The 14,051-nt window shown below is 45.6% G+C and overlaps 1 protein-coding gene across 1 annotated transcript in view; it reads right to left on the bottom strand.

Moving 5' to 3' along the window:
• CDK15 (cyclin dependent kinase 15) overlaps positions 1–14,051 on the bottom strand; it is a 104,882-nt gene that overhangs the window by 64,865 nt on the left and 25,966 nt on the right. The window contains exons 6-7 of the mRNA XM_062190028.1: positions 6,864–6,958; positions 6,115–6,177 (exon numbers count right to left, since the gene is read on the bottom strand). Of these exons, the coding sequence (XP_062046012.1) occupies positions 6,115–6,177; positions 6,864–6,958 (158 nt within the window). The remainder of the gene's footprint in view (positions 1–6,114; positions 6,178–6,863; positions 6,959–14,051) is intronic.

Here is a 14,051-nt window from a genome sequence, read left to right as displayed (position 1 = left end):
GAGGGGAGGGGAGAGGAGGGGAGGGGAGGGGAGAGGAGGGGAGAGGAGAGGTGGTAGTTGGGGGGGGGGGGACAGGAAAAATACATTCTGGGCTCCAATTATAAAATGTTTCATGTGGTTGCGAAGCACGGAAGCTGAAGACGTGACCAGGTCTCTAGCAATATAGAAGCTTAGGAGAAAGAAGACACAAAGCTCAGTGTTCTTAGTGTCTTCTGCTATCTCTCAGTGCCACTGGCAAATGAGAATGCAAGCGGCAACATTAGTGTTTACAGAGAGCTATGCCAACTGAGAACATGTTCCAGCAGTTTAGGAAAGAGAGAGCCAGGCTTAGCCTTCGTGAGGACACAGGCAAAATGGCAGATGCAGGGCTGTGTGGATCAATCCACCCTCCCACCTCCCCACCCCCGACCCCATGGGCTCTTGGAGAGAGGAGCCTCAGAGATGCTCCGACAGAGAGCAACAGAGCAGAGACCTGGAGCCAAGTTCATGAGCAACACGGGCCATGCGAGCCCAAAGTTTCCTGTCCACAATGCACCTGTGACTGTGTGGGTTCCACGCAGTGTGCACATCAGGGTCACAAGCCACTTATGGAAGCGGACAATTTCCTGTGAATCCTACATCAGCTGTTCATTGGTTCTACAAGTCTCCCTAACACTTCCTGGTGCTTCAAACACGCACACTGTTCATTTGATCATTCCTCAAACCGCTCAGCTACCGAAGTACAAAATTTCGTTACTGCCCTTTAAATCTTCCAATTAGTTCTAAACACAAATGTTGAGGGAAAAGGCAAGATGGAGAGCCAACTAAATTCTAGGTAAAAGATAAGGTACTATATAGTATGTGTTGAAATACGGTTTTCAATGCAAAACTGATATAGGCAAGGGGGTAGCTAGCAAGGAGGAGCTGAGGTCACCAGCCTACCCCTGCAGCCCCACCTGCACCGCGGCCCAGTCTACCACCCGAGCCCAAACCCTCCCTCCCTTCTGTGTAGTGGAAAACTACAGTTTTTGAGGTTTTGCTGGGAGCCAACAATGGCAAAAATAACCTACATACTGCTGGCTGCCTTCCTGCCATGACCTTTAGCTAATTATAAGATCATTCTAATACAACTACCATGGCTGACACTCCACTCCCATCACGCACCTGATGTCATGACATTTCTGAGATTTCTAGAAAGCACAAACAATAGGCAGCAGTCCTATCTCAAAACCCCGCCCCTTATGAATATTCAAGTAAGCCCTGCCTCAGAAATCACACCCTATACCTCCAGTTCATATAGAGATGGACGGCCTGAACCTCACTGAATGCAAGTCTCTCTTGAATGTGTACTTGGACTTTGCATGCAAGTAGCTCTTGCTTCTCTGGTGACCTCTATGTACATCTGAGCCTTGAATTCCTTCTCCTGTCAGAGATAAGAATACAGACCAGAGACCCCAAGACGGAAATGAGGAAAGAGGCGAATGAAGACAGGTGAGGGACAGCAGGGAGGACCCGTGAGGACATCAATGCTGGGGAAGACATGCTTGTCCTCAGTGTAAAGAGAAGAAAACCAGTGCTGGGGCCTGCGTGGTGGCGCAGTGGGTTGAGTTGCTGCTTGCAATGTTGGCATCCCATATCAAGGTCAGGTTCAAGTCTAGACCCCACTTCCAATCTAGCTTCCTGCCAATGCACCTGCCAATGCAGAAAGTCCAAGGGCTTGGGTCCCATTAGGGAGTGAGCCAGTGGATGGTAGATCGATCTCTCTCTCTCTCTCTGTCTCTGCCTCTCCTCTGTGTCACTTTGCCTTTCAAATAAATAAATATATCAGTAAAAGAAAAAAATAAAACAGATCCACGAAGAGTCATGGCCAAGACTCAAATTCAAACCTGCATGATTCCACTGCATCACCCTGAGACACTGAAGAAAACAATGGAAACGTTAAGAGACACAGGGAAGGCCAGTGGGCTGGCTGAGTCAGAGATGGAATTTCTTAGTGGATCGCTTTGAAAAGCCTTTCCTCTTTCATGCCTGCAGCGCAGACCCTTCTCGCTGATTGGGCCCGCTCACCGGCCACAGGCGCACCACTGGGGCACAACTGACCAACCTCACCACCCCCGCGCTTTCTTCCCTCCCAACCTCTGTCGGCACCGCAGGGGCTTCCCTGTTTACTCCCTCAAAACACCGTTGGTGTTTTCTCAGCCAGCACCAAGCCCGCCCTACCGTGGGTGACTCTTTCCAGGGAGGCTTGCCCTACCCTAGGGCTTAGACCTGGTTCCCACACAATAAGGTGTTCAGTAAGCAAATAATCCGCTTGGGCCACTGCCATCTAGGCCAGGAGTGCCTGGAAAACAATCAGATCAGCCAGCCAACCCCTTGTAGGGAAACCCCAGTCCTGGCACCCAGCGGGGGCTCCAGCTCTGGCTGGGACTCCCAGCCTGGCTTCCGTGGTCACTACTGCAAGCATAAGCCTCTTACACTTCACTCCAACCCCACGCCCCCATGAGCCCAGCCCCTGTCTGCTCTGCACTTCCTGTCGTTTAACTCAGGATCTGTTGCTCCTCTGTCTCCCAAACCTTGTCACTGTTCAGGCTGAACGCCTCAGTCCTGTTTTAAAAACTGTTTAAGTTACTGGGAACTTTCTTCGAAGTCTCTTCCTTAAATGACGCCTTGAACTCCCTGCTTCCCTGAAGTAGTCTCAAGTGGATGCTATTTTACTGCAAGATTGGGGAGTAAGTGGCTTCTCCATTATCCAAGATCATTTTTTTTTTTTTTTTAAGATTTATTGTACGGCACCGTGGCTCAATAGGCTAATCCTCCGCCTAGCGGCACCAGTACACCAGGTTCTAGTCCCAGTCGGGGCTCCGGATTCTGTCCCGGTTGCTCCTCTTCCGGGCCAGCTCTCTGCTATGGCCCGGGAGTGCAGTGGAGGAGTGCTTGGGCCCTGCACCCCATGGGAGACCAGGAGGAGCACCTGGCTCCTGCTTTCAGATCAGTGCGGTGTGCTGGCCGCAGCGGCCATTGGAGGGTGAACCAACGGCAAAGGAAGACCTTTCTCTCTGTCTCTCTCTCTCACTGTCCACTCTGCCTGTCAAAAAAAAAAAAAAAAAGATTTATTTATTTATTTGAAAGAGTTACACAGAGAGAGAAGGAGAGGCAGAGAGAGAGAGAGAGAGAGGTGTCTTCCATCTGCTGGTTCACTCCCCAATTGGCTGCAACGGCCAGAGCTGCACCGATCCGAAGCCAGGAGCCAGGAGCTTCTTCTGAGTCTCCCACATGGGTGCAGGGGCCCAAGGACTTGGGCCATCTTCTTCTGCTTTCCCAGGCCATAGCAGAGAGCTGCCAGGACTCAAACCTGTGCCCATATGGGTCTGTCGGCACATTAGGTGGCGGCTTTACTCACTATGCCACAGTGCCAGCCCCCCAAGATCACTTTAAAACCATTACTTCTCTATCCTTAAGTAAAAGCCCTGGTCCCTGGATTTCCATGCCATCTAGCCATGTCTTCCTTCTCACCATCATCTGTGAACTCCTCATTGCTCTCCATCATCCACTGAAGACGTGAACACTCAGATCACAGCTGTTGCCTCCCTATCGCCTTGGAGGTCACATCTAGCCAGCTTCCTCAGCTCCACCCATCTGCTTCTTCAGTCCCCCTCAGCCACCTGCTCCCGGTGCTCACAGGCCACCATCAGTCCTCTTCCCTTTTCTTCTTTTGGTTGTCTACCCTCCTACCTTGGCCATCAAACCCCATGTGCTAATTCCCTCGAGTCTACATTTCCAGCTCCTATCTCCCCAGGAGCACCAGTCTCTTCTCCAGTGGCCTGCTGTTCCTTTACTTCCTTTTGGACATCCCATCTTCATTAGGTGCTCTGCATATCTGAAAGAGGACTCCTCCTCTTTCTCTCCAAACCAGCCTCTCCTACTCTGTTAATAGAGCTAGAATTCTCCTGGTCAACCAAGCTCAAAGGCAGTCATGTTTGGCCCCCTCTTTTTCCACCTCATGCCTGGTTAGTCATTAAGTCTGGCTGAATTCCTCTTGGTTATTGTTTTTCACATTCCTTCCCTTTCTTACTGTGGCTGCCACACTTAGGCCATTACTACTTCTCACCGATAGCACCTGCGTCTCAGAGGGAGAGAGAGACAAAGCTCCTATCCACTGGTTCATCACTCCAGTGCTGCCCACAAGGGCTGGGGCTGGGCCAGGGCTAGACTGAGAACTGGGAATGCATTCCAGGTTTCCTCTGTGTGGGCGGTAGTAACCCAATGACTTGAGCCATCGCCACCGCCTCCCAAGGTGGGCATTTGCAGGAATGCTGGAGTCAGATGCTGGGGTGGGAACTGAATCCAGGTCCTCTGATGTAGGATGTGGGAACCCTAACCACTCAGCCAAAATGGCCACCCCTGGTGATTGTATATTTATGTATTTGAAAGGTGGAGAAAGAGAGAGAGAGAGAGAAGGAAAGCAAGAGAGAGAAAGAAATATCTTGCATGTACTGGTTCACTCCTGCCAACAGCCAAGTCTGGACCAGGCTGGAGCTAAGAGCCAGGAATTCCATCTTGGTCTCCCACTTGGATGGCAGGGACCAAAGTACTTGAATCGTCATCTGCTGCCTCCCAGGCTCATTAGCAGGGAGCTGGATTGGAAGCGGAGCAGCTGGGACTTGAACTGGCACTCCTATATAGGATGCCAACGTTGTAAGCAGAGGCTTAACCTACTGTGCCATGACATCGGCTCAGGTATATATATATATTTTTATCTCCTATTTTGGGCTGTAAGACCCTTTAGGGGAGGGGTCAGGGCTTCTACGTTTCTAGGCCCTAAACATTCAGCCTGCGTCTGGTATTGAGAGTCCGCCAGCCTGAAGAGCTTTCTTACTCATTTTTTCTGCACCCTTCCTTCTGTTCCATCAGCACCCGGCTCCTTGACCCTTCCACGCTCCCCTCCACTCTCAGCACCCTGCTTGTCTTTACCTCCTTCCCCGACCTTAGACTCCGTCTGGAAGCCACTGCTCATCACTTTACCCTCTCTCTGGACAATCTCCTCAACCCTCTTGCCCAATTGTTTCTTCCTCTCACATATCTGGCAAAATCCCAGCTCTGAATCAAGCCAGACGTCTACCTTCTCTGCTCCTCTATTCAATCACTGTAAAAAAAAAAAAAAAAAATCCATGATCTGGCAGAAGACTTAATGGCCTGCTTCCTCTCTCCTCCCTTCCCCCACTCCCACTGCTCCCGGCTTCCTGGCGGAGCTCTCTGTCCCGTTCACACAGCTACTAAAGATGCTCCTCACTCTCCTCTCCCCCTTGTCCTCTGGTCTTCTTTTCCAAACCCTTTCCTCCGAGACTGGGTTAGGTCCTGTGTTCCCATAGTATTCTTGGTTAACCTGGCCTTAGCACTCGGCTACTCACTGCCTATTGAAGACCATATATCTTACTAGACTTGCAGTTCATTGAAAACAAGAAACACAACTTACTCATTATTGAAACCCCAGAAATGAATATAGCACCAAGTACTCAATAAATAATTCTTAAGTGAATGAGTACATAAATATTATTTATTATTAAAAGAATAAATACAGCATATACAAATGTCATATGGTTATTTTTAAGAGCCAGTCAATTAATTAATGCCAATAAAAGCTTAGGGAATGAAAAATATGAAATATAAATGGTTTCTAAAATTTATAACAGATGTAGAAGCATGGCTAAATAACGGCGTATTGCTATTATTATTCTTACTTTAATGACGGAAAAAATGGAAGTTAGGCTCTCCTGTATAACAGGATCTATTGAACAGGAAGCGCAAACTTGATCATAGATAGCAATAGCATGCCATGAAGAAGCTATTTATTTTGTGATAGCCTAGCTTTATGTCTTTCCTTTAAATGTGATTCTTTTTCACGAGTTTAGACTTTTAAAGACACATTTGCATGATGGCGGGTTAGGCTGTGCAGGAAACAGCTAGACGTTGCCCCGCATTTGAGGGATAGCTCTTTAGCTCTGTCTGCTCCAGGATGTGCATGGAGTCTAGCTGCTGGTTCAGCATCCAGGGACTTTGCTGTGCCACAGCCATCCATGCCAAAATTCCCGCGCTCTGGGTCAGCCAGAAGAGAGCCCTGGCCCGGGCAATACTCACCCTGACGTTGTGAGGATGGAGCCCCCCGGGGTGCTGAGACATGTACTGGGCCAGGTCTGTGTGCTGAGCCAAGCGGGGGGGAGGAAGGAGAAGAGAGAGTGGAGTTAGTGGTGTTTGGAGACGTGTCCCAAAGCAGAACACAGACCTGAGTGTTAGGAAGCTACGATGAGGTTCAAAATTTCTGAGAATAAGTTGTAAAAGCAACACAACCAGGTTTTCTGAGACTCCACAAACACAGTGCGCCTTTCTAACCGGCTGCTCTTAGAAGGAGGCCTGGCTCTGAATGCAACACAGGAATTCTCCACTTCCCAAGTGTCCTTGGAGGAAAGTCAGTTGCACATGCCTTATGGGTTTTTTTTTTCCCTGCTTATTTGAAGATACAAAATGAATTATTCTTTAGTAAGCATGCATACAGTTTCAAAATATGCTGTGATAGATCTTTATTGTCAATGACAAAATGTCTGAGTCTGCTCAGATAGTGATGAAAACAGGTTAAAAAATAAGTGGAAACGATTTAATGAGGATGCACATTCTAAGTCCTTACCTATCACTGCTGGTGAGGGGAAAAGGGACTGCAAAATTAGTGGATAAGGCAGCAGAACTGAGAACTCCACTAATCACAGTCATGGAAATTTCCATGATAACTTTCACACCGTAATGAAAGTTTGATCAAGCCATGAAATATTCACAGATTCATGATACAAGCAGCAGACTTTCCCCCCACACACCAAGATGCTGGAGCAACTCACCATGTACTCAAAAACAAACGTCAGACTCTCTTTGGTGTGGACGATGTCATGTAGGAGCACAATATTGGCGTGTTTCAAACCCTTCAAGAGAGAAGCTAGAAAAATTCAACAAAATGTCCTATCAATCATTGATAAGGAAAGTGCTGCTTTCAAGATAGCAAGTAGTATTTCCTTTTAAAACATTTCAAATCAAGCATTCTGGTTTTTTTTAACAGCTGGGGAAAAAAAAATCTCTTACTTTTAAAGAATATTTAAAATGACCAAGGAGGTTCATTATTTCAAAAATGGTAAATCATTCCGTTTACACAGCTGACGGTTCTTACAGGGCTAGAGCAGGTGCAAAAAAGACTCATATGTTTCCATTTAATCAATTTCCTCAAAGCCGGGGGAAGCGCTCTGTGAATGTGTTCCCCTGGGAATCTCATCATGCTTGCCTCAGAGCCCCAGGAGAGGAGGCCTGGAGAGATAAAGGCCATTGGAGGAGCAGGAACAGGAGCATGAAGCAGGACCCACGAGGGGTCAGCGGGGCTGGTGGAAGCGATGGGTGGGAGGCAGGGATAAAAGCATGGGGTGAAGAACTGTTTAAAACACTACACACAGTGTGCAGAGGGTTCTTTAAAGGGAATGTTGCAAGTCTCTGTGGAAAGAAGAAGCTGCAAACTTGAAAAGGAGAGGGCCCAACTTGGGGATCCCAGGGGCTTGGGAGTGGGGGTGCTAAGGCTCTTGCCTCTTCAGTGACAGGTCATTAATAAGTGACTACAGGGAGCCTTGAAGGAGGAAAGTCCGCACAAAAGGCTGGGAGGGCCTGGGAGGGGCTAGGAGGGGCTGGGAGGCTGTCTCTGGGTGTTGTGGGAGTGGCTTCAGGACCTCAGCGAAGGGCATCCCTGACTGAAGAGATAGTATCTTTGGGCCTGAAGGAAAGGAAAAGTTCAGGGGAAAAACTCAATTCAAGAACCTGCAAGGTCTGCCCACATAATGTGTATTTCCTGCACCAATTTACCAGTATAGAATTCCGTACAATTAAAAACAAACTCATTTCCTTCAAGAGTCTTGTCCTGTTGTGGTTTTGCTCTCCTAATAGCAGTTCTCCCATCTAGTGGGGAAGCCTCTGTTTCCACTGGGGAGCCCACCCTCTCCTCATTTGGTCCATGCCACTCTGGTGGAGCTAACCCTACCTCCATCCAAGACTGGGCAGGAGACCCAAGACCAGCCAATCAGAGCACAGCACCTCCCTAGCTGCAGTGATTGGTTCAGAGAGAGGCATAAAACCCCAACTTGGGAGCGCCTGAGCTTGCTGGGGCCCTCAGGAAGAGGAACTTTTCTTTTCTACTGTGAGGGCTGAATTTGTGGGCTTCAGGCAGACGCTGCTGGGGAGATTACAATAGTGTGCTTGGGAATACAACCAAGATGGAGAAAACTAGTACTGGGTGCCCGAGAGACCTGGATTCCGGATGCCCAGCAAACTTGCTGCTAACCAGCCACGTGAGCCAGTGAATTTCCTTAAGTTAGTTTGAGCCGGAAATCTCTTAGCACCACGGGAGCGGGCACACACCTGCTACCTCTGCCTTGCTCTACCAGCTAACACTTGTAATTTTTTGCCTTGAGTCTTTATGGGCTAAATTTATTGTTTTACTTTTACAAATACACTGCTTTGTAAATGTAAAAAACAGTTCCACAGACATCTGTGGAACCTTCCCAGGCTGAAGGTCACATGGGAATGGAGGGAGTGGCTTTCTCTTTGGGATTCCGCCACACCACCCAATGCACCACTCAGCCAGGAGTAAGCACTTAATTCATCAAATGTATTTATTGAGTGTCTTAAGGGACAACTGGCTGAGGAACCAGAAGCCCTGATACGGATCCTGGCCCAGTCACTTGCTGAGTAAGCTCTGGGGAATATTCCAACCCAAGCCTCAACTCACTCCTTAGGGAAAGAGAGAGTGCAAAGGCTTAAAATGAGGATGGAATTGGATCTACTCATGGAAGTCTCGGTAAATGTAAAACATTACACAAGTGCAAGTTCAAGTTCACCCTCCTTCCCCCATCAGGTTCTTGCTTCTCCCTTTTGCTCTCACTCAGTTTTAAAATCTTGTTTGTGGTATGTTTTTGCAAGCGTTTTCAACACCTTCAATATTTACAACAACAACCTCTATCTGTTGCAAATGCTTGCATAGTTTATGTGTATTTTCATTTATAAATTATTCTGTGAATCTCTTGCTACACACATAGACACACACGCATTACCAAATATACACCAATGTATTACCAAATATACACCAATCTATTTGAAAAGAATATGGTAAGGCTAATATCACTAAGAATATTAAGATATTTTAATTTTATTTTTAACACAATTTTAGTCTTGCTTACACATATGACTAGAAGTCCTAATGCTTATCTTAAAACTCGTGATTGCCTCAAACTATCATTTACTTAGAAGTTCAAGGAACAACACGTACTTGGAAGAGAGTTGCTGCTAACCGTTGGCAACCATGGATATAAAGCTTAATTTCCTGTAATTTTCCTGATAATTTCACTCTTGTCAGAGTAGGAAAAAAATGTTTATTTTGCCCCTTCTCTGACATCCACTCGTCTGATCTCCAGACCATAATTTCTGCAGAAATCCTTTCAGACCACCCCTTCCCGTTGTGTCGCTCACCCTGCAGTAATGGCGACTCCTCTCAGCTCCTTTTCCACGCCCTCTCCCGGGCCGTCAGCACATTTGCTGGCAGAATCTTCAAAGCCAGTCCAGTACCCCTCCCTCTCCGCCGTGTCCTCTGCTCCCGTCCTAGGCCAAGTCACCCTCACGTCTTGGTGGGTTTATTGCGAGCATCACCTGAGCTGTCTGCCTGTTTCCTGCCTTCCATCCTGCAGTGTCTCCTCCCGGAGAAGAGCCAGCCACTAGGATCCTTCTCTAAGTCAGATCAGGATCCTCCACGTTCCACACTCCTCAGTGGCCTCCCAGCCCACTCACAGTAAAACCAAAATGGCTCACAGTGGCCTGCCCACCTCTGCTCCACGTGGCCGTGCCCCGCTTTGGTTTTGTTTAGTTGACATCTCCTTGCTTACTTGGCTGTAACCACATTGGTCTCCTCTGTTCCCTGGACATCTGAGAACACGTTTCCACCCCAGGGTCTTACACTTGCCCTTGGCTCTGTCTGTACCCAGCCCTCTTTGCTCAGTTCTTGGCACGCTTCCTCCCTCGCTTCCTACAGGTCTCTGCTCGAAGGATACATGGGAGGGTATTTCAAAACCTTCATGGCAATGTGGGATGACAAGATAAAGTCACTTTGTTGCAAACATTTTTTGAAATCTACGTATAGCTGTTTCATAATATGCATTTCCATGAACTTTTTTGAAGACCCCCTTGTATGCATGAATTTCAAACCTTTTTTTTTTTTCGCACTAAAATAAATTTATCTCTTAATTCCATTTCTGTGACCTTTTGGAAGTACTCTCAGATAAGTATCCGCTTCCTTGAACCCTGTTGATTAGCTGTCCCCACCCACCTACCAGCCCAGTGGGCCACTGTCCTGCACCCTGCTCTCCTCTTTCCCACAGCACTTACAATGACCTGACACACACACACACACACACACTACACATAATATATATATATATATATATATATATATATATAATGTGTATTGTCTGTCTTGAGAATATAAATTCCAGTGAGAGCAGACACTTTTGCCTTTCTTTGCTTATTTCTGTATCCTCAATGCCTAGAAAAATGCCTGGTATGTAAGTACTCAATAAGTATTTACTATTGAATAACTGCCCACTAATTGCCTAATATAATTTATATACTTATCATTGGTTGTTTGCATTTACGGTGTTTTCATTCCTTGTTTTATTTTAATTGTCTCCTGCATAGAGCAGGAATGTTGTATGCCTAATGGCCATGTCTACTACTGCTTGTCAAATGCCAAAGAGCACCGGAGTGTTGTTTTACAGAAGTTGAATTTGGTCGCATAATGAATAGAGAATTCACAAGTTTAAAGTGTCTATCTCATAGTGTCCATTTCACTTCAACAGGTTTCCTTTTTGGTGCTCGGTTAGTTGTCACCGATCAGGGAGAGCATATGATATTTGTCCCTTTGGGACTGGCTTATTTCACTCAACATGATGTGTTCCAGATTCCTCCATTTTGTTGTAAATGACCGGATTTCATTAGAAACAGTGACTTGATCAGCCCTTGTCCTGACTGTTGATGAACAACTTAATACTTTATCCCTTTTAGTATTTTTTTTTTTTGGACTACTTAATACTATTGGTTGAACTCTTTAATTAACATACAATTATTCTTAGGTATTTAAATTTAACTGAAAAGTGATCCCTGTTAAATATAAGAGTGGGAATAAGAGAGGGAGGAGATGTACAATTTGGGACATGCTCAATCTGACTTGCCCCAAATGGTAGTTAGAAACGTGCCAGGGGATTCCAATTCAATCCCATCAAGGTGGCATCTACCAATGCTATCTCACTAGTCAAAGTGATCAGTTTCAGTTCACAATTGATCATACTGATAGGATTAAGAGTCAAAGGAATCACATAAACAAGACTAGTGTCTGCTAATACTAACTGATAGAATTAAAATGGAGAGAACCATCCAACATGGGAAGCGGGATACGCAGGAGACTCATAGAATGTCAGATGTCTTCTTCTTTTTTTTCTTTTCCATGGTATCTTGGCTTTCCATGCCTACAATACTCTCATGGGCTCTTCAGCCAGATCCGAATGCCTCAAGGGCTGATTCTGAGGCCAGAGTGCTGTTTAGGACATCTGCCAATCTCTGTTAGTGAGATCCCAGTGGAAAGAACGGGGCCATCAAAGAAGGAGGTACCTTTCTCTGAAGGGAGGAGAGAACTTCCACTTTGACTATGACCCTATTGGAGTAAGACCAAAGTCAGCGAACTCTAAAGGCTTCCATAGCCCTGGCAACTCATGACTAGAGCCTAGGGAGATTACTGACGCCATGAACAGGAGTGTCAAATTGTTAAGTCAGGAGTCACTGTGTACTTACATCCCATGTGGGATCTGTCCTTAATGTGTTGTCTAATGTGCAGTGATGCTATAACTAGTACTGAAACAGTATTTTTACACTTTGTGTCTCTGTGTGGGTACAAACTGATGAGACCTTTACTAATTATATACTAAATCGATCTTCTGTATATAAAGAGAATTGGAAATGAAAAAAAAAAAACCTGGTGTTAAATTGGAAATGGCATAGAAAATTAATTAATTTTTTTAAAAAAATATTATGTAGGATCTCTGTCTTTAATGTACTGTACACTGTTATTTAATGCTATAACTAGTACTCCAATAGTATTTTTTTCATTTCGTGTTGCTATATGGGGGCAAACTGTTGAAATCTTTACCTAATATATACTAAACTGATCTTCTGTATATAAAGAGAATTGAAAATGAATCTTGATGTGAATGGAAGGGGAGAGGGAGCGGGCAAGGGGAGGGTTGCGGGTGGGAGGGAAGTTATGGGAGGGGGGAAGCCATTGTAACCCATAAGCTGTACTTTGGAAATTTGTATTCATTAAATAAAAGTTAAAAAAAAAAAAAAAACGGGCCATCAAAGAAGGAGGTACCTTTCTTTGAAGGGAGGAGAGAACTTTCACTTTGACTATGACCTTGTCTAAATAAGATCAGAGTTGGTGAACTCAAAGGCTTCCATAGCCTTGGCAACTCATGACAAGAGCCTAGGGTGATTACTGACGACATAAACAAGAGTGTCAATTTGTTAAGTCAACAACAGGAGTCACTGTGCACTTACTCCTCATGTAGGATCTCTGTCCTTAATGTGTTGTACAACGTGAATTAATGCTATAACTAGTACTCAAACAGTACTTTACACTTTGTGTTTCTGGGTGGGTGCAAACTATTGAAATCTTAATATATACTAAATTGATCTTCTGTATATAAAGAGAATTGAAAATGAATCTTGATGTGAATGGAATGGGAGAGAGAGCGAGAGATGGGAGGGTTGTGGGTGGAAGGGAAGTTATGGAGGTGAAAAAGCCGCAGTAATCCAAAAGCTGTACTTTGGAAATTTATATTTATTAAATAAAAGTTAAAAAAAAATAAAGTGTCTATCTCATGGTATTGTTGGCATACTGTTTAGTCCACAGGAATCTGAAGTCCCTACAGCCTCAGATGGCTGGGTCTTCAATCTGGGAAGGGAAGATCTTTCTCTCTTTTAGTTAGAAGGACTCTGGTAAATTTCTTATCAGGTGTGGTGCTCTGCAAACTGATCAGCTCAAAACACAAAAGTCAGCTGAGAAGGGAAAAGATCCTAAAATCAGAGCTTTCTGATTCTGGTGAAATCACTGTCTTTTTTTTTAAGATTAATTTTATTTGAAAGGCAGAGTTATGAGTAGGAGAGAGAGTTAGAGAGATTTTTCCATCTCCTGGTTCACTCTCCAAATGGCCACAATGGCCAGGACTGGGCCAGACCGAAGCTAGGAGCCAGGAGCTTCTTCCAGGTTTCCCATGTGGGTGCAGGGACTCAGGTACTTGGGCCATCTTCCGCTGCTTTCCCAAGTGCATTAGCAGGGAGCTGGATTGGAAATGGAGCAGCTGGGACTCAAACTGGTGCCCATGTGGGATGCTGGTGCCGCAGGAGGTGGCTTAACTTGCTATGCCACAGCACTGGCTCTGAAATTGCTGTCTTTGTAACTCACGTATCCTAAGTACAGGGAGCCCTCCATATCTCTGGGTCCTGCATCTATGGATTCAGCCAAGTGTAGACTGAAAATATTTTGTAAAAATTGCATCTGTATGGAACATATGCAGACTTTTTGCCTTGTCACCATTCCTACACAGCAGTGTAAGAACTATTTACAGAACACTTCCACAGTATTAGTTATAAGTAACCTGGAGGTGACAAACACATGGACGGACGTGTGCAGATTGTATGCAAAGACCACACCATTTTATACAAGGGACTTGGGCATCTGCGGATTTGAGCACTCCCAGGGAGTCCTGGAACCAATCACCCACAGATACCACGAGATGACTGTGTACTTATTTTTGTTTCTCTTCAAAGAAAAGACACAACGATAAGCTGGGGGTCTTGAAAGATCCAGACAAATAGCAATGAAAAGTTTTTGTCATTTTAAAAATAATTTGATGGCCGGTGCTGGCGCCGGGGCTCATTAGGCTAATCCTCCACCT

The sequence above is a fragment of the Lepus europaeus genome, chromosome 1, assembly GCF_033115175.1.
Source record: "Lepus europaeus isolate LE1 chromosome 1, mLepTim1.pri, whole genome shotgun sequence".
Taxonomy (NCBI): domain Eukaryota; kingdom Metazoa; phylum Chordata; class Mammalia; order Lagomorpha; family Leporidae; genus Lepus; species Lepus europaeus.
The sequence above is the reverse complement of the archived record's forward strand: the minus strand, read 5'-3'. Positions and strand labels throughout refer to the sequence as shown.